This window comes from Petaurus breviceps, unplaced genomic scaffold (assembly GCF_028583685.1).
Source record: "Petaurus breviceps papuanus isolate PSGF00001 unplaced genomic scaffold, PetGlider_PUasm1.0 470, whole genome shotgun sequence".
Taxonomy (NCBI): domain Eukaryota; kingdom Metazoa; phylum Chordata; class Mammalia; order Diprotodontia; family Petauridae; genus Petaurus; species Petaurus breviceps.
The window spans coordinates 3,063,572-3,084,871 of NW_027186350.1; the positions used below are offsets into that span (position 1 = coordinate 3,063,572).

The 21,300-nt window shown below is 38.0% G+C and overlaps 1 protein-coding gene and 1 long non-coding RNA gene across 3 annotated transcripts in view; one reads left to right on the plus strand and one right to left on the minus strand.

Annotated features, from left to right (window-relative positions):
• On the plus strand, positions 1–12,772 carry LOC138171878 (uncharacterized). The gene is made up of 3 exons (XR_011170992.1): positions 1–706; positions 2,089–2,243; positions 11,610–12,772. It is a non-coding gene; the product is annotated as an uncharacterized lncRNA (long non-coding RNA).
• Positions 3,335–21,300, minus strand: part of LOC138171877 (enolase-phosphatase E1-like) — a 26,376-nt gene continuing 8,410 nt past the window's right edge. For both annotated transcript variants that reach the window (XM_069101444.1, XM_069101445.1), the window contains 8 exons: positions 19,890–19,973; positions 18,524–18,607; positions 16,848–16,928; positions 14,589–14,669; positions 14,187–14,234; positions 11,088–11,123; positions 5,332–5,368; positions 3,335–3,514 (listed from right to left, as the gene is read on the minus strand). In XM_069101444.1, coding sequence (XP_068957545.1) covers positions 5,352–5,368; positions 11,088–11,123; positions 14,187–14,234; positions 14,589–14,669; positions 16,848–16,928; positions 18,524–18,607; positions 19,890–19,973 — 431 coding nt within the window. In that variant the 3' untranslated portion in view covers positions 3,335–3,514; positions 5,332–5,351. The remainder of the gene's footprint in view (positions 3,515–5,331; positions 5,369–11,087; positions 11,124–14,186; positions 14,235–14,588; positions 14,670–16,847; positions 16,929–18,523; positions 18,608–19,889; positions 19,974–21,300) is intronic.

The following is a 21,300-nucleotide window of genomic DNA, read 5'->3' on the forward strand; positions in this document are numbered from 1 at the left end:
GTGTACAGCAGAGAACAAAAGAAAACCTGCAAGGAAGCAAAGAAAAAATGGACAGCTTTCAACATAACAAACAGAATTTAATATATAGGCTTTCTTGAAACGAAAAGTTATTGCTATATATTCTGAATCCTCTCCTATGTTCTGCTATGCACATGACATGCTTTTTTTTCTTTTTTCTTTTCTTTTTAAGTTTATAATATTTCTTTTTCTTTTCTTATTATGCCTAGAGCCAAGTGATAGAGTATCCTGGTTTGTGGAACAGCCAGGAGTCCAATGTCATTATATTGAGAAGTATGTGGTGGCAAGTAAGGTGTAAGAAGATGGGAAAGGTAGGAGGGAGCTAGGTCATGAAGAGATGTGAATGCCAAACAGAGAACTTTGTACTTAATTTTGAAGGTGATAGGGAGTGTCTGGAATTATTGAGCAGGAGGATTACATGGTTAGACCTGTGCCTTGGGAAAATCATTTTGATGGCTGACTGGAGGTTAGACATGTATAATCATGTTAAACATATTTCCATATTAATCATGCTGTGAAAGAAGAATCAGAACAAAAGAGAAAACCATGAGAAAGAAAAAAACAAAAAAAAGTGAAAATAGTCTGCTTCAATCTGCATTCAGTCCATAGTTCTTTTTCTGACAGTAGATAGCATTTTTCATCATGAGTCTTTTGGAACTGTCTTGGATCGTCGTATTGCTAAGAAGAGGTAAGTCTATCAGAGTTAATCATTACACAATATTTCTGTTGCTGTGTACAATGTTCTCCTGGTTCTGCTCACTTTACTCAGTATCAGTTTACTTAAGTCTTTCCAGGTTTGAAAAGATGTTCCTGACCATACCACCCCAACCACAGTCGAAGGAAAAATCTCTGTCCATTTCTTCTCTCCTTCACTCTCTCACTTTCTTGTTCTTTCTCTCCTCCCTAGCACTTTCAGGCTGTGTGAGCTTTCCTCCCTCCCCATTTTATAGAAAGAGTAAAGTGAAATTCAGGAAGTTCAGTGATCCATAAATCACAGTCAGGGAGCCTCAAAGACAACATCATTTGGAATTGAGATCTCCTGATTCTTCATTCAGTGCTTTCTCCATACCACTCTGACAGCTGAAAGGTTTTTTTTACTCCAGCTGGAGGAAAATAGTTTCTACATTTTATTTTTAAGAGCAACAAGTGTTCACTAGAGTTGGAGTAAATTAAATGTTAGGGGCTTGTTTAAATTTCTTTGGGCTAAACCATTCAAGTGTACTTGAATAAAAGAATCAATACATTTTTGGTAAATTTGTGAGAGGAGATCCCTTAAGAGCTTAGGGAGAATTGTTCCCACCACAATGTCTACTAGACTGGAAGTCAGATAACATGAAAGCCGCACTGAAAGGAAAAGAAATACATCGACTCAACAAGAAAAACTACTTCTGATAACAACTTTAGATTCCTAGTATGCAGATTTGCTTTCAGTGTCAGGTTTAATGGCTTAAATTTCAGGCCTGCTTAGAGGACAAATTAGACCAGCAAAATTCTGATCGATTTAAATGAAACAATGGTGTAGTCTGTCTCAAGAAGAAAGTTAGTCTGGAAAGTCCTTCCTTTGACTTGAAGGACCAAGTCCAAGTATGGGGTGAGCAGAGTTGGTGAGGGAGAAAAGAGGAATCTAGGTTCTCCTGGCTGCTAGCTTTGAGAGAGAAGATATGAAATGCCAAAGTTTCTTCAGTTCACTGAAGGGAGAGAGAGAGACTCTGGGGAAAAGCTCATATGAGTGCAGCTGCCAGTCTCCCCAGCTTGCCACACTAGGACTTTGGAGAATTTACATTTGGGTAGGATCTAAGATTCTCTCTCTGTCTCTGTCACTCTCTCGTATTGAGATACTTTGCTTGTAACGGGAGAGGCCTTTCAATCTATATTGTCTCATATAGTCTCATAATGTATATTTTCTCTGATTTCTGTTGGCTTAGATAAATGTGTTTCTTTGCCATTTGCTACATGTGTTCATTGTAGTACTAGCATCTGGTGAGAAGGGGGTCAACCTGTACGCCTTCTCTCTTAGGAGAGCAGAATGACAAACCTCTGGTCCCAACCTCCTGTTTCCCCTCCTTGCAGGAATCAAAGTCTTCCTCAGAGAAAGGGGGAGTAGATGCCAGAGTGGTCTATTCTTGCCCAACTGTGAGCGACATCTAGAAAGACTCATGCAGAAATGATGGAATCCAGCTACTGGCCCTAACCCCAATCTATTCACTGCCTCACTAGAACAGCAGGTGAGTCCATTACCTCAACTACATACCACATCCATCTAGTTTTAGATAGGACCACAACAGCCAGCCAATGAGAAAGCAGCACCAAGATACTGAGCAGGATGTTTGACCACTAAATCAGAGTCTAAGTGGATGCCTATGCAGTAATAGCAAAGGGGAACTTCTGACATGGAGAGGCTTATTATAAAATCATTACCTTACATTAATACCCATCCAGTGGACTTTTCTGTATGCATTCTGGGTAACCACATGTGCACTTCAACCAAGACTAGGACCCCTCCCATATCAATAAATTAATATTCATGTATTCTGTAATGATGTAATTGCATCTTTTGCTCTATAAAAATCCATGTCTTACTTTGCTAGTTGTGTATTCTTCTAAGGAGCCTAGCCCACTGGAAAGCATAATTCTCAATAAATTCCCTTGCTTGGGTTGGAGATGATCTGAGTTTGTGAATTCTTTTGAGACAGCCCTGCAAGACACCATGAAACTGCAACAGGAATATATAATCTATATGGACAAAACAAAGACTGCATACCTCACTCCTCACCACATGTGTTAGGTACAGTATTTGTGGGATGCTGGGTAGCTGAGGACTTGCCATGTAAACCAGGACTTTGTGCATTACAGGATAGAGGTAATTGAGTCCAGTTTTAATTCAGTCTGCTGCAAAAGGGGGCCTATTCACCTAGGTATAGTGTATTTAGAGTTCAGTAGAATGGGAAGAAATTCAGTCAAACAGAACAATCATGTAAGAAGGCTGTTTTTCTTCCACAATTTATGCAAAGACACAGGATCACCAATATATTCCCATACATGCAGATTCATACATATAAAAAAAAATGTCACTTAAATGACCCAAAGCCAGGGCTGACCCTAAGAATCCAGCACTGAGTATCAAAGGGGAATGGCACATGTTTTCTAAATTTGAAATAACAATTCAACTCATGCCTTCCCCAAATAACTAGGAGATATATTTTTGGACTGAGAAACAGGAAGTCCTGCTCTTACTACACTCTCTATGGTGTTCAGTAGAAGCCAGATAGATAGTCAATAAAGAGAAATCAGTCTCAGTCTCAAATAATATGATTTATTATTATTGACATTGCACTTGAAAACATAACATAAACATAAGACAACAAAAAAGCAGCAAAGCAGGAGAAATGAGAGTTATAACAAATGGTTGACCTGGATTGGGGACTGGAGTGGGCTTAGAAGATTGTCTTCAAGAGGATGGTGGAAAACTGGAACCAGAAATCAGCAACCTGTGAAACTGGGAGAAAGAGATGGAATGAAACTGAGCTTGAAACATACTTAATTCCTCCCCTAGGAATGGGAGGAAGCTAATACCAAAAATTTCTAAATTGAAAATCGTGGAAGTCTTTCCAGTTCTAAATCCATGATCCTATAATCTTAAAAGTCACAAAATTTGAAATAACCAAACAGAGAACTCTATTTAGACAAAAATCTTCATTGGTTTGTACAATCCTGCTGAAACGGGTCTGTTCTGAAGCTCAGGATCTGCTGGGATCCTGTTATTGAGGTCCCTGAGAAAAGGTTCCAGTTCTCAGCATAGCAAGACTGACATTTATTTCCCTTTCTAAAATGAGTGAGGTGCTGGGTATCAGCAAACTAGAGGAGGCACCCCCTTTGCCCTCCCCTTGAGTATTATTCTTTACTTCAAAGTTCAAAACTGGATTTGAATCTATCACTCCAGTGATGGACAAATCTGGGGCTCAAGAAGACTTTCCTTACTTTTGTGGAGGGAAAAATAGTCCTGAGAATGTGAGAAGGGTATCACAACTAATGAGTCACGCGTGAAGATGAGAATAGAAAGAAAATAAAGAGAGAAAGTGAGACCAGAAAGCAGGAGCTCTGTTTTATTAGCAAACTTATAGCATTATTCTTTTTCACCAGCCCTTTAGACGGATCTGCCCACATCACTACACCCTCAAATTTTTAGACTGCACTGATCATTTAGTTACACCAAATTCAAAGAATCAAACCTGAGAAGTATTGAGGGATGACAGGGTGGAAACATGTTGTCATCTGCCTATCATTAAGTCAGCCTCAACCATTGCATTATGATTTCACGGGTGCCAAGAAGCTCCACCCATATAAATAGACCTTCTCTGTACCCCAAGGAACACCTCCCAAATTAGCTTACATACTATTATAATCAATCCTTTCTTCAGATTTTTCAGACTTTGGATAAAATACAAATTCCCTGAGTAGTATCTCTGTAAGTTATACTTCAGGGTGAATTCATTTCTTAACAAATTCTTTGCTCAGAAGGTAGATTTTTTTCTAATAAAGACTTGGAGGACATAAGTTTTGGTGCCTGAGGGCACTATTCATTGCCAAGAAAGAAAGTTTGCAAAAAATATGTTTTTTTTGTTCAGAACTATCATTGACTTGTCAATCCATTATTGATATCCAAGCATCTTTTCTTTTAATCCTCCATGAAACTCTGGCATGCAGCCAATGTGCCAGTCAACAAGCAGCTTCCTTATTACTCTTGTCTAACTTAGAGCTGAAAAGGAAAGCTATCCATGAACTTTCTTTCTATAACTTTATAATTCCTATGCTTGCAAGTAAAACACGACTTGGAACAAGATAGCAGTGGGTATAGAGAGAAACATGACTTAGTGAGCAGTGTGGAGTTTGGCATCTCCTGACTCTAAGGTAGGAAATGGAGAAATTAAAGAAGTCCACACCACAAATCCCTAGGAGAGAAAAGCAATCTTTTCAATTTCATTACTCTTTTGAGTATACAGTGACTCTATTAATGATAAAAATAAAATAAATTCAATTAGTAAGCACTTTTAGGTGCTCACCCTGTGCCAGGCACTGAGCTAGGCACTAGGGTTACAAATACAAATAATAAGGATATGAAATTTAAATTTCCAATATCATCTATAACTGTTATATTCAATCAATATTGGGCCCTCCTTCTTTAAACTTTCTACTCTAGTTATTGGAGCTCCCAGAGCCCTTTAGAGCACACAGAGCTACACTTTAGATGACTCCCACTCAGTGATGTGCAATCCATCCACAGTGGAAAGAGAAGAAGAGATCTATGCATCTTACCTAGCGAAGTGGTTCATCATTTAGCAAATAACACAACCTAGAAAGAAGAAAACAAGAAGATGAGATTTGAACAATCCACAGATCCTCCTAGAATGTGGGAAACCTCCCATCCCACCAATAAAATGAATTCCTCGGTTTCCAGTATCAAACAGTGCCAGAGTTGACTCCTGGAGAGAAGAGGCCAATGGGGAAACTGACTTGTGCAGTATTGACAGAATGAGTGTTGCTGAGCCACTACATGAAGATTCTGAGAAAGAAGAAAGATTAATTGGAGGTTAGGATCAGCAGGATGATGGAAGGGAACCAACTGGAATTTGACATGACCTCTGCCTTATAAAATCTGATAGAGGAGTCCCAATGTTGCCCAACACCTATAGAAAACTGGAAAATAAATCTGTCCATACAAGTTCAGGGATGGACTGGAATGGAAAAGTGTCTAGATTTTAATGATCTCCTTGTATGATAGTTTTAGAAACCATGCATGTTTTAACTTGAGTCTTACTCTAAATATAACTAGAGGATTGTTATTTTATTAAATATAGATTTTATTCCAATAAAATAACTGGTTTATTGACTGGGGAGAAAATAAATCTAACTGGAAAATTTACAAATCATAAGTTTAAATTTTCTATAGATAAGACAATGAATGTTGTAGTAGCAAGCACCCTAGCATACCCAGGATGGCTGCTAGCACAGGTTCTGCTTTTCTAAAGGAAAGCAACTCAAAATGGGTTAACAATCTTGCTTTAATCAAACATATGTCATTTACCTAGTTCAGGGGAAAAAGGTCAGCACCCCGAACTTCAGAGAATACAAACAGAGGTTACAAGCAGACAACAAATACAGACAGAGAAACATCAGCAGACAGGCTTCCAGCTGTCTGGCCATTACATCCATACCAGAGAGGGAAGCACCAACATCTGGGTTTTCAAAGCCAGGGGGTTCAATGGCTGCCCAGAGTCTCATCTGGTCAAATCACACAGCTCTTCTCAAAGTGAGCCCCAAACCCAAATCTCACATCAGGGTATATATAGCCTTCTCCTGGCTCAGAGAATGTCGCAACCCTTGACCCACTGCCCAATCACAAAGTAACAAGGTGTGGGCATTCCTGAAAAACAAGCTTCCTATCACAGGTTCCATGTGACCACATTCGGCCTGTTAGGGGGCAGAGTATATTTTCAAATCAGGGAAGGTTCTCAGAGTCACTTAAGCCTATCAAAGGTTCAAGGGGCAGGGAAGATCTTCAGATTCCCATTCCCATAACAAATGTATACATGACATTATGTATTTTGGACACAATATAGAGGATCCTTAGTAAAGACTTGTATGAACTGACAAAAAGCAAAAATAGAACCAAGAACAATTTATGCAATGACAAAAATAATGTAAAAGAATACCAAACTGAAAGATTTCAGAAGCTAAACAAGTCATGACTTAATGAATTCTGTGACTTCCGGAGACTGAAAGTCAAGAAGATACCTACCTTTAGGCAGAGAAATGGTTGACCATAGGAGTAAAAAGGGGTAAAATTGATGAATATTTCCAATATGTTGCATTACTTTGCTTAATTTTGATTCTTTGTTACTAGGGAGTGTCCTATTGGAACCCAGATTTGGAGAGTCATTATAGAACCAAATCAAACATACAAAAGTATCAAAAAACATTTCCAAATAAAAGATCCTCTGTGAAATAAGGAACTCTTTAAGACTATATAATTTAGTCAAGCCATTCCTGTAACATCGCCATGTAGAATATAGTCTATATACTCCTTTCATTAAAAAGGAAAAAAAAATAAAACCAATAGAAATAATACAGTGGGCCTTCAAATATGAAGGACTATAATTTGCAAAGTTATATTATGGATCTGGAAAACTCATATTTGGGAGAATTTATATCTAAGACTTTCATTCCATCCTAATAGGTGATAAGGATAGGCTCTGTCTCTTGACATCAGAAAAAACCTTAGTGTTTCTCTGTTTTCTCATTAGTTAAGAGTTAATCATTTACAAGTCCTCCAAAATTTTAAAAAGAATCAGAGCCAGGAATAGGGCAGATATGAAATTCCTAAGGTGGGATTCCATTCATGAGAGTAATGGGCTGTCCAGTAGGCACCCACCTAGGCTCTTTCAATGGTGACAGAGGAGAAAGAGGAATATGTGGCAATACATACATGAAAGTAAAGGAAATTTGTAGAAATTAAAAAGTATGAAAAGAAAGCATGGAAATATTATGAAAAAACTTAAACCCTTACTGTAGGACAGATAGGGAAGAGGAAGAGAAGTGAAAGACTTAAAAAATCTTAGAGTCCAAAGACTGGAGATAAATCTTAATTTTTTATTGTCTGTTTTATGTAAATCAGTTTTAAGAAAAATGGTGAAGAGTGAATAAAAGGGTCAAGTTAACTTCCCATAATTGCACATAAGTGTCATAGTGGGCACTGAAACAAAGCCATAATTCACTGAAAAAGAAAATTTAAAAAGAAAATGAACCCATTCCTGTTTTTAAACCTCCTGGCCCAATAGTTACACTGGGAATGGCACTGGTCTAGGGTTGGATTTGGATAAAGAGTGGCATATGGAATGAGGCAGGGAAACTCTGGAAACTGAGTGGTAGGTAGGACACTTGGGTTATTGGAATATAGAATGACTATCATAATCTGCCTTGAATACAGAAAGATAAAATTTGGGATTTTTTTCAGGAGAATTGATAGACCCTAGTGACAAGGAATATATCAGGCCTCATCTGTGACTACAAATTATGTTGTCTGACATTCAGTATGTAGTTTCACCCCCTGAAGATTTGGGAGGTGAAATTTACCTAGATTATTTGCAGGAGTCCACCCTAGTACATGATCTAGGACAAGGATGGGGAACCTGCAGCCTCAAGACCACAAGTGGCCCTCTAGGTCCTCAAGTGTGGCGGCCCTTTGACTGAATCCAAACTTCACAGAACAACTCCCTTTAATAAAAGGATTTGTTCTGTAAAATTTGGACTAGGTCAAAAGGCTGTGCCTAAGAACCAGAAGGCCACATGTGGCCTCAAGTCCTCAAGTTCTCCACCCTTGGTCTAGGAGAAATGTGTCCTTCGGGCTCTCAGTTGGTTCTCTGGAGTTAAATGTCCTGAACCTTCTCTCAAAGGTTTATTTGACAGGTGCTGTTATGTACAAATATAGAAAGCAACAGAGGGCATCTGAGAAAAATGTAAGAGGAAAAAAATCAAAGCTATTGGAATATAAAATGAACATCTAGGGCACTGGAATAGAATATGACCATCTTTCTCTAAAACTTGGCATGGATCTGAAAAGCTAAGATGTGGAATGTTTCTGGACAGGATAGGACATTCAATTCATCCTAGTAAATGATGAGATTAGCCTTCTCTGCCTCTTCCTGACCCCAGAAAACCTTAGTGTTTCTATACCTTCTCATTGAATGAGCAGTAATCATTTACAAGGCTCTCAGAAATATATTGAAATGAGAGATAAGTTCGGTCCAGATGTCCAACTCCTAAGCCATTACATGAGTCCCTCAGCAAAGACCTGTATGAATACACACATTATCTCCTGGGCTTGATGGAGACTACAGGGTGGGTATGATGACTGAGACATTTTATTGGTAACAATGGAGATATTGGGATTTAGAATAAAGACTGGTATGTATATATGAAAAATAAAGCTATCTGTACAAATCAAAAGTTAAAATTCTGGAAATACTAGGAAGGGATTTGAGTTCTTACTGAAGGACTGATAGGGAAGAGGAAGACAACTGAAAAAGGTCTAAAAATCTTAGAATCCAAAGACTAGAGGTGAGTTTTAGCCCCTTCTGGTCAAGTAAGTCAGTCTGAAGAAATATTTTGGAGTGATAAAAAAATCAAGTTTATTTGCAGTTGACAACATCAGGCTCTCCAGAAAAGCTGAAATACACTGGGGAAAAATTCAGAGAGAAAATTATCCCATTGCTATCATTTAGCCTGCTGCCCTCCTGGTGACACTGAGAAGTTTCACAGAGGAATAAGGGCTACTGGTCTAAGGTTGAAAGCATCTAGTATATCATGGAAATTCTGGAATATTAGTAGATGATATGGGACACAGGTGACATGTAGCATTTCTGAGTCCTAATTTCTGACTTTGAACTAGAGGAGAAAACACCAGTGATTACACAAATATGTAAAGTGGGAGGGTTTGTGTATCCAGTAAGAGGGAGCATATCAGACTTGTTCGGTATGCTATATGGGGCATTCATAGTACAGGTGTACCTATGATACTTAGAAAAACTAGGTTGAAATTTCACTGGATAATTTGGAGAAATCCGCCCCACCCTAAAGCGAGGTCTTGTCCCTGGCACTTTCAGGGGATACTATAGAGTCAAACATCCCAAACCTTCTTTCTAAGGAATATCTGACCATTGGTTCTCTGTATGCATATGGACAACAGGAAAGGGAATCCAGTAAAAGTGTGGTTGAAAAAAACATCAAGAACATCAGAATACAGAATGATCATCATAATATACCGTGTTTCCCCAATAATAAGACACTGTCTTATTATTTTTTTGGACAGAAAAACACCAGAGGGCTTATTTTCAGGGGAGGGCTTATTTTAATGAACATTGACAGCAATTTTAATAAACAGGTAAATGTGAACATAAAAATGTACCTTTATTCAATAAGCAAATCATTGGGGAAGAACAGGATGACGCGCTCACTGCTGCAGCTCTGATTGGATGCAGCTCGGAGCGCGGTGTGTGTTTCACCTGGGGCGGGGGGGGAACAGTGCATACAGAGGGTACCGTAATGTAGCGTGTAGCACAGGGGATCACCTTCACTACTGTAGCAATCTCAATAGGGCTTATTTTTGGGGGAGGGCTTATTTTAGAGGAATCTTACACAGTAAGGGGAGGGCTTATTTTCGGGATAGGTCTTATTATCAGGGAAACACAATATATATACATATATATACATGTTTGTATATATGTATATATATACACATATAAAACCTTCTATGAATCTAGAGAGCTAAAATTTGGAATCTTTGTGGATAGAATAAGAATAATTCATCCTAACTGTTGATGAAACTAGCCTTTGCTAACTCCTTCGGACTCCAGAAAAACTTTAGTGTTTCTGTACATTCTCAATAATTGAGCTCTAATGGGGCGGCCAGGTAGTGCAGTGAGTAAGAGCACTGGCCCCAGAGTCTGGATGACCTGGGATCGAATCCGGGCTCAGACACTTAGCACCCACCCACAAACACCTGGCAGTGTAACCTTGAGCAAGTTACTTAATCCCAATTGCTTTTAAAAAAATTTAAAAAATAATTGAGCTCTAAGCATTCACATAGTTCATAGAGACGTGAGTCAGGCTTAGTCTAGATGTCCAATTTCCAAGGCATGATACAATTTATTAGTCCTCCCACCAGCAGCCTGTAGACATAGTATTCTTGGTGGACTTGAGGGATAGTACAGGGTGGGCATGGAAGCTGAGAGGTTTCATCAATAACAGTGGAAAGGTCAGAATTTAGAACAGAGACTCTCAAGTATACATGAAAAATAAAGATTTTTTTTTAACTCAAATGATATAAGAGGTCTGGAAATACTGCTAAAGGATTTAAGCCCTTGACAGATATAGAGAGAGGCAGAAAACTGAAAAAGGTCTAAAAACCTTAGAATCTAAGGACTTATAATGAGTCTTAATTAAATCTTTCTCGTCTGACAGACTGGGAGAAAAGTGACAAAGAACAAAAAAGAAAAAAAGTAAAATTAACTTACCTACTCTGTTTTCTGAATCCATAGCATTATTCTCCTCTGAGGAAAAACAATGCAAAGACAATATAAGTTCATTTTTGTCATTTACCTTTCTGTATTCATTGTCAGGTCTGGGAGTTTTGGGGTGAGTTATATTGGAAAAAGTATTACTGGTCTGGGATTTAAAATACATCTAACATGTGAAGAGAGGCAGGGAAATTCTGGAAACTTAGTAAGAGATAAAGGATCTAGGGGACATGGGGAAGATGTCTGGAGTCTAATCTCAAAGTTAAGACTGGAGGAGACAATTTAAGGGACCGCTAAAAGATGCAAGGATGACGATATGGTAGACCTCTGTGAAAGGGAGCACTTCAGCTCCGGTCAGTGGCAACGAGTTATATAATATCCAATAGGCAGTTATACTCATGATACTTAGAAAACTCAGAGGATTCAGATGGTGAAATTTCCCTAGATTGTTTGCATGTGTGTATACATATACATATATTTGTTCATTTATTTATCTATCTAATTATTTATTTATTGCAGAGATCCACCTAGATCCACCTAGAGCAAGGTCTAAGAGAAGCATGCCTTGTAAGCTGAGCTATGAAGTTCAGTGTCCTAAACTTTCTTTTGAAGACTTGTCTGGCAGTTGCTTCTCTGCATGAATATGGACAGCATTGATGATCAGGAAAAAGTGTAGGTGACAAAAAAAATTGAGGAATAGAAAATAACCATCATAAACTATGTCTTAACATGGATCTGGGAAACTAAAATTTGGAAGATTTAAACATAGGACATCTAATACATTCTAATTGTTGACAGAACTGATCTCTGCCTCCTTCTAACAGAAAAAGAATCCTAAACCATTTCTATTTATGTCAGTTAATGAAGAAAATTGGTTCGAGTTAACGTTTTGTTTTCTGAGTTGTGTCTGCAAAAGATATGATGGTGTCTGAGGAAAACAATTCGAAGAGAAGACTAAGCCATTCCTGTCACTGACACATTTTGGTCTCATGGTGACACTGCAGAGGGGCATATGGCAACAAGAAGCACTACTGGTCTGGGGACTGAAAAAATGTCCAGAATTGCATCTGGAAAAGAAGAGTAACCCCTAAAACCAAAGAAAAGTTAGCAGACTCAAGTGACTTGCAAGAATTTCTTAGAGATAAGGCAAGAGGGGTGACCATGCAAGACTTCTGTGACCATGCAAGGATACAAGGTTGGACAATGGAGAGTTCTAAATTTAGAATGTGGACTGGAACAGATATTTGAAAAATAAAGGACATTTGTAGTAGTTAAATGTGATTAAGACAAGGCCAGGAAATGCTATGAAAGGACTTAAGCCCTTCCAATGGATCAGCTGGAGAAGAGGGAAAAAAAATAAGTAATGGCTAAAAAAAAAAGTCACTTAGATTCCAAGGACTGAAGATTAAAATCTTTGGCTTTTAGTGTCCATTTATGAGTAACTAAGACTCAAGAAAAATTTCTGAGTGACAAAAGGGATGATTGAACTTACCATCTTTTTTATCCTTATTTATATCCTAAAATATCCTTTATCCTTTTATTATCCTTTATAATAAAAAATATCCTTTTTATTATAAAGAGAGAGAGTTATTTGTGGGATCTCTCTCTCTGAAGAAAAAAAAGACCAAAGAGTAAATAGAAACTCATTCCTGTCATTATCTTTTCTGGCTTCATGGGGATAATGGTGGGGCTATATAATAGCAGAAACAGGGACTAGTGGTCTGGAGATTGAAAGTGCAATCCAAAATGACACATGAAGAGGCAGGGAATTTTTGGAAACTGGAAATTTTCTGAAGTTGATTCTCATAGTTAGGGATAAAGGGAAAAACCCCATTGACCATGCAAGGAAGAAAGGTGGGAGTGTTGGTAGATCTGTGTGAGGGAGCATATCTGACCTCTTCAGTGGGAAGGACTTATGCTGGTTAAGATAAACTTCTACCAAAGACAGTTAAAGAAACAAGAAATTTAGGGGGTTGATATGTCTCTGAATTTTTTTTCACAGAAATTCACTCCATCCTCAAGTGTGGTATTGAAGAAACACACCCCTGGGAACTGTCAGGGGGAAACATGGAGATGGATATCTGAGATTTACTTTAAAAGGTCTATTTTTAGTTTCTGTTCTATATGAATCTGCATAGCAACGGAGGGCATCAGAGGAAAGGGCAGGTAGAAAACAAAAATGGGGGACGGCTAGGTGGTGCAGTGAATAGAGCACTGGCCCTTGAGTCAAGAGGACATGAGTTCAAATCCGGCCTCAGACACTTAACACATACTAGCCATGTGACCTTGGGCAAGTCACTTAACTCCAATTGCCCTGCCTTCCCCCCTCCAAAAAGAAAAAAAGCAAACAAAAAGAAAACAAAAATGGAAAGCAGAGAATGAGCTTTATTTCCTATTATCAGTCATAGACCTGGAAGGCTAACATTGGCAAAATTATTGGAAAAGGGAGGCTCTGCCTCCATCTGAAACCAGAAAAACCTCAGTGCTTCCTTACTTGATAATTAGTTGAGATTTAATAAAGCATAAGGCAACCATGAAAAATAGGAATAACAGCCAGGCTCAGCCCAAATTTACAATTCTCAGGCTAGAGTTTCATGTACAAAAGCAAAAGAATAGACCCCCACAGGTTCTTTCTGTCTCTGTCTCTTTCTCTTCTTTTTCTCTTTCTTCTCACTTTTTTGTTCTCCCTCTTCCTTCTCCACATCTTCATCCTTCTCCTCTTCCTCCTCCTCCTCCTCCTTTTCTCTCTAATTCTCTCTCTGTCTCTTTCTCTTTCTCTCTCTCTCTAGCACAGAAAGTTCTGAATTTAGAAAGAAGACTTGAGGTAAAGTTTGAAAAATAAAAGACCTTTATAGAAGGCAAAAGAGATCAAGACAAGGCCTGAAAATACTTATTATAAGTATAATATAATAAGTATATTTATTATAAGTATAATAAGTCCTTATTATGGGTGAGCTAGAGAAGAGGGAAAAAAATGAGAACATAGCAATCAGATTGCAAGGACTAGAGATAAGTCTTAAGCCTTTCTTATCCATTTATAAGTCAGTCAGTCTCAATAATAAATATCTAAAGGAGAAAAGAATCAAGTTAACTTACCATAATATTCTGTCAGAACATGCACTCTTCCAAAAATATTCCAAGTCACTGAAAAAAATTTTTAAAGGATATATACTCATTCTTGTCATTGTCCCTTCTTACCTCCTGATGAGAATGGGTGCCATACTGGAAGAACAAGGACTATTAGTCTGGGATGGAAAAGGTATCTAGAAGGGCATGAGAAGATCAGGCAATTCTGGAAATTGAATAGCAGGTAGGTGATTTCATTTATATAGAGGAATTTTCTGAGGTTTACTCATGATTAGGACATGGGAAAAAAAGCCCAGTCACCAAGCAAGGAAGGAGGGTTGCAGAGTACATAGACCTAGGGAAACATATTAGTGAAAATTGTACACTAAAATAAGTGGAAAGTACCTAAGGTTAAGAAAAAAAGCAACTTACCTTTAGTTATCTTGAAGACCAGCTTAGTAGATGTTAGGATATGTTGTGTCTTCTTAGTGTCATTTGTAACTTTAAGGGGTGCTAGAAAAGGCAAAAAGAAAACAAAAGTGATCTCCTATTGAGAGAAATTAAATAATTCCAAAAAAATGGTCATTTCTTACTCTTGACAGAGCAGAAGCAAGGAGTTGATGCAAAACATTTCTCCAGGGATTTTTTTTTTTTCCCGAGGGCAATTGGGGTTAAGTAACTTGCCCAAGGTTACACAGCTAGTTTTTTTGTGTGGGTGTTAAGTGTCTGAGGTCAGAACCGAACTCAGGTCCTCCCAACTCCAGGGTCAGTGATTTACACACTGCGCCACCTAGCTGCCCCTCTCCAGGGATCTTTTGGGACAGAGGTCTCATTCACTGGTAGTCTATGTGCCTCCACTGAACATATGGAATGTTTCCCACTAGAAAATTTAGCGGTGGAGGGGTTGGGAGGGTGGGAGCAGGGGATTCCATCATATTCTCTAGACATGTTTTCTGCAACCTCCGTGTTTCCTCCCATTCAAGATTCTTGTTTGGAATAGGGGAGAATACAATATCTAAGGGAGGAAAGTGTTTTCATAAGAATGTGGTTCTTCAAAATAAAGTAAAATGGGTGCATGATTGAGATATAAAGATTGATACTATAAGCAAACTGGGAGAGCAAGGAATAATTTACCTGTCAGATTTATAGAGAATGGAAGAATTTAGGATAAAACAAGAAATATAGAACATTATTAAATAGAAAATGGACAATTTTGATTCTGTTAAATTGAAAAGTTTTTGTACAAACAAAACCAATGCAACCAAGATTAAGAGGGAAGCAGAAAACTGGGAAAGAGTTTTTACAATCAGTGTCTCTGATAAAGGCCTCATTTCTAACATATATAGAGACCTGAGTCAAATCTATAAGAATGCAAGTCATTCCCCAATTGATAAATGGTCAAAGGACATGAACAGGCAGTTTTCAGAGGAAGAAATTAATGATATCTATAGTCACATGAAAAATGCTCTAAATCACTATTGATTTGTGGGGAGGGAGAAATTGGTAACAGAAAATGAAAAAAAAAAAGCAGTTATTTTCATGGGAATGTAGATTTCTTGTATCCCATTAGAATTTGTATAAATAACATTAATAACCAGTGTAGACTGAGAAATTAATTTCTGCTTTAATTTTATTTAAGATATAACCATATATATGGCAGCCAGGAAAAGAGTTGAATAAGATCAAAGCACAGTCCAGACACACAATTTCCAAATCAAGGTTCCATTGAGTAGAACAATGGAATGAGTCCCTTAGTAAGAATCTCACATGCTTTCTCTATTTCTCTATCTCTCTCTGTTTCTCTCTATCTGTCTCTCAACAATACAGAGTTCTAAATTGAGAATGGAGATTGGCATTAATATTTGAAACATAGAGGACATTTGGAGAAGATAAGGCTTGGAAATGCTATGAAAGCATTAATATCTTTACTTAAGAATATCTAGGGAAAAGGAAGAATATTGGGGAGGGCCTAAAAATTGAGATTATATTGCACAGACTTGGAAAAAAGAATCTAAAGCCTTCCCTGGCCATTGCTACAAACATCAGTTGAAAAAATATTTGAATGAAAAAACAGTCAAGTTAATGTACAACCTTGATCAATCACACCATATTTTATTTTTGCTTGAGGGTATCCTTTGAAAAGAAATTCATGGGGAGGCTAGGTGGTGCAATGAATAGAGTGCTGGCCCTAGAGTCAGGAGGACCTGAGTTCAAATCTAGCCTCAGACACTTAACATAAAACTAGTTGTGTGACCTTGATGAAGTCACTTAACCCCAATTGCCCTCCCTTCCCCCATCCAAAAAAAGAAGAGAAATTCAAAAATCTAACAAACCCATGCCTCTCATTGACCCTTTAGGTTTCATGTGGAGGGTGGAGAGGGGGAGGGTAGGCGGAGAATCTATATTGGATAATGGAGAAGAATTACTCATTTTGGATGGAAAATGTGTCTATGATAAAATGTGGAGAATCAGAAAAATTCTGAAAGTTGAGGAGCATTTGATGAACTCAAGAGACTCAGAAAACTCTGCTGAGCTTTCATCTCAGGATTGGAATTTGGGAATAAATTCCACAGACTCTGAAAGGATGGGACCCTGGAGAGTTCATGGAACCAAGTGAGACATATTAGGGAAAACTTTATGTTTCAAAAAATAAGAGAGAAGAATCCCTGATTGAGAAAAATAGCAACTCACCTTCAGTTATCTTCCCATCCTTATCCTTAGAAGTCTTTGTCTCACTCTTCGGTGTCTTCATCGTTTCAGTTATGAAGGGTGCTGAGAAAGACAGAAAGAAGAGAAAGGGGATTCCAATGTCTAACTGGGAATGACATGGCTCAAAGAGAATCAGTAGGTTTGGGGGTTTTTCAAATCTTCAAAAAGAGAAAAGAAGTAAGGGCTAATACAATGTATTTTTCTCATGGGTCATATGAGCCAGTATTCATTCCCTGGGTATATGGAGGGTGCACATCTTCATAAATCAGAGGGGTCCAAAAAGTTCAAAGACAGCATCATGATATAGATTTTGCTACCTCTCTAATTTCAGTGATGATTTGGGAAAAGGGATGAATTTTGAATAGAAAATCAAAAGTGGTATTTATTTTCATGGCAATGCAGATTTTTTGTGTCTCATTAGAATCAATATAGATAACACTAAGAACAAATGTAGACTGAGAGATTTATTCCTGCTTTAATTCTGCTTAAATATAATCATATATGCGGCAACTAGGAAAAGAATTGACTAAAATAAAATTCCATCCAGACTCACTTTTTTTTTTTAGAAACTAGGGTTAAGTAACTTGCTCAAGGTTACACAGCCAGCTGTTTCTAGGTGTGGTGCTAAGTATCTGAGCCCAGATTTGATCCCAGGTCATCCAGACTCTGGGGCCGGGGCTCTTACTCACTGAGCCACCTGGCCACCCCTAAGCAACTGGGGTTAAGTAACTTGCTCAAGGTTACACGGCCAGTTATTTCTGGGTGTGGTGCTAAGTATCAGAGCCCAGATTCGATACTAGGTTATCCCGACTCTGGGGCCAGTGCTCTTACTCACTGTGCTACCTGGCTGCCCCTAGACTCACTATTTTCAAGTCAAGTTTCCATTTATAAGAATAGTGGAATGAGTCCTTTACTTGGAATTATAAGTGCTTTTTCTCTTTCTGTCTCCCTGTCTCTCTGTCTCTGAACAATACAGAATTCTAAATTTAGAATGGAGACAGGCATTGATAATTGAAAAAAAAAAGGATATGTGTAGAAGATGAGACATGGAAATGTTATGAAACATTAATATCTTTAATTAAGGATATCTAAGGGAAAGGAAGAAAACTGGGAAGGGCCTAAAAATGGGAGTTATATTACACAGACATGGAAAATAAGAATCTAAAGCATTCCCCAGCCATTGCTACAAACAACACTCAGTTAAAGATTTGAATGATAAAAGGGTCAAGGTAAAATGCAACTGTGATCAATTAGACTGAATTTTATGTTGGTTGAGGGTTCTCACGGAAAAGAAATTCAGAAAAATTACAAATTCATGCCTCTAATTGACCCTTCAGGCCTCATAATGAGTGTGGGTATCCTATAGTGGAAAATGAAGAGGAGCTACCATTTTTAGATTTATGGAAAATTTATATATGATGAGATACGGAGAAAGAGAAAAATTCTGAAAATTGAGGAGCACCTGTGGGACTCAGGAGACTCAGAGAACTTTGCTGAGGTTTCATCTCAGGATAGGGATTTGGGAATAAATCCCTGTAACCCTGAAATGAAGGTAACCTCAAGAATTTATGGAATCAAGTGAGATATATTAGGAAAAGCTTAATGTTTCAATAAAAATAAGAGAGAAGGACCTTTGGCTGAGAAAAACAGCAACTCACCTTCAGTTACCTTCTCATCCTTATCCTCAGAAGTCGTGGTCTCAATCTTTGGTGTCCCCCTCACTGTTTCAGTTATGGAAGGTGCTGAGAAAGACAGAAAGAAGAGAAATGGGATTCCCATGGCTGAGCTCGAAATGGAATGGCTCAAAGGAAATAAGTACCCTTTGAGGTTCCTCAAAATATTAGAGAGACCAAAGAAGTAAGGGCTAATTCAATGTGTTTTTCTCATGGTTGCCATGAACCTGTGTCCTCATTCCCTGCTAGCCTGTGTTTATAAACCCTAGTAATATGCAGGGTGCACATGTACATAAAGCAGAGAGGTCTATAAAGTTCAATGACACTCTCAGGGTATAAATTTTGTTACCTCTAACTCCTTTCAGTGAAGATTTGGGGGTATAGAGGAATCCTGGGAATAGAAAATCAAAGGAGGCAGTTATTTTCAAGGGGGAGTAGATCTCTTATGTCCCATTAGAATCTATGTAGCTAACACTAAGAACCACTGTAGACTGAGAAATTCTTTTCTGCTTTAATTTGCCTGGAGATATAATCATATATATGACAGGGAGGAAAACAATTGAATACAATCATAGCTCAGTACAATTTTCAAGACAAGGTTCCATTTCTTAGAACAATAAAGTCATTCATTCAGATGGAATCACACCTACTTTACCTCTTTCTCTGTCTCCCTGTCTCTCAACAATATCAAAGCCAAAATAGAGAATGGGGACAGGTACTGATATTTGAAAAATAAATGATACGTATAGAAGATGAGACCAGGAAATGCTTTAAAAGCATTAACAACTTTGCTAAAAGATATTTAGTGGAAAGGGAGAAAACTGCCAAAAGCCTAAAAATGGGAGTTATATTGCACAGACATGGGAATGAGAATCTAAAGCCTTCCCTGGTCATTGCAACAAACATCAATTCACAACATATTTGAATGAAAAAAAGGTCAAGTTAATGTACAACTGTTATCATTCACACTGTATTTGGCTCAGTGTTCACACTGAAAATAAATTTTAAAAAATAACAAATTCATGCCTCTCGTTAACCCTTCAGGCCTCAGGAGGAGGGTGGGGAATTTATATTGGACAAGAAGAGCTGCCAATTTGGGATAGAAAATGTATCTGTGATTAGATATGGAGAAACAGAAAAATTCTGTAAAATGAGGAGCACTTGATGGACTCAGAAGACTCAGAGAACTTTGCTGAGGTTTGATCTCCAGGATGAGATATGGGAATGAATTCCAGTGACTCTGAAAGGAAGGGTCCCTAGAGAGCTAGCTTATGGTATCAAACGAATCATATTAGGGGAAAATTTATGTTTAGGAGAGAAGGACCCTTGGGTGAGATAAACAGCAACTCACCTTCAGTTACCTTTTCATTTTCATCCTCAGAAATCATGGTGTCACTCTTTGGAGTCTCTGTCATCATGTCAGTTGTGGAGGGTGCTGGGAAAGACAGAAAGAAGAAAAAAAGGATTCCCATGAATGAGCTGGGAATGAAATGGCCCAAAAGAAATCAGCAGCTTCGGGAGTTATTTGAATCTTCAGAGAGACAGAGGAAGTAGGGGCTAATGCAATGTACTTTACTTATGGGTTCTATGAGCTGGTTGTCTCATTCCCTGGCAGCCTGTTTTCATAAACCATGGTAATATGCAGGGCCCACATGTACATAAAGCAGAGAGGTCCAAAAAGTCCAATGACAGTCCAAGGTGGTAGATTATGTGACCTCTCTATTAACTTTCAGTGATGATTTTGGGATGAGACACATTTGGAACAGTAAATGAAAAGAGGTAATTATTTTCATAGAAATGGACATTTCTTGTGTTCTGTGAGAATCTATACAGATGTTAAGAGCCATTGTAAACTATGAGACTAATATTAGCTTTAATTATACTTGAGATATAATTATATAGAGAGTAGCTAGGAAAAGAGTTGAATAAGATCAAAGTTCAGTCTAAAAACCCAATTTCCAAGTCAAGATTCCATTTCTTAGAAAAATGGAATGAGCCCCTTATTTGGAATTGCACATGCTTTCCCTCTGTCTCTCTCAGTCTCTCTGAGACAGAATTCTAAATAGAGAAAGGAGACTGGAATTGATATTTGAAAAATAAAGAACATGTGTAGAAGATGAGACCTGGAAATGCTATGAAACATTAATATCTTTACTTAAGGATATCTAGGGGAAAGGAAGAAAACTGGGAAGGGCCTAAAAATTGAGGTCATATTGAATAGAGTTGCAAATAAAAATCTAAAGTCTTCCCTTCTCATAGAAACAAACAGCAGTAGACAAAATATGTAAATAAAAAAAGGGTCAAGTTAATGTACAACCATGATCAATTACACTGAATTTTGTTTTGGTTGAGGGTTCCCACTGAAAAGAAATTTTTAAAAATTACAAACTCATGCCTATCATTGACCCCTTAGGCCTCATGATGAGGGTGGGGACTTATATTGGAGAATCAAGAAGAATTACCAGTTTGGGATGGAAAATGCATCTATGATGAGATGTGGAGAAACAGAAAAATTCTGAAAATGGAGGAGTACCTGATGGACTCAGGAGACTCAGAAAACTTTGCTGAGGTTTAGTCTTCAGGTTGAGATATGGAAATAAATTCCAGTGACACTGAAAGCAAGGGTCCCAAGGGAGTTTATGGAATCAGGTGAGTCATATAAGGGAAAAATTTATGTTTAAAAACAAATAAGAGGAAAGGACTCTTGGGTGAGAAAAACAGCAATTCACCTTCAGTTACTTTCTTATCCTTATCCCCAGAAG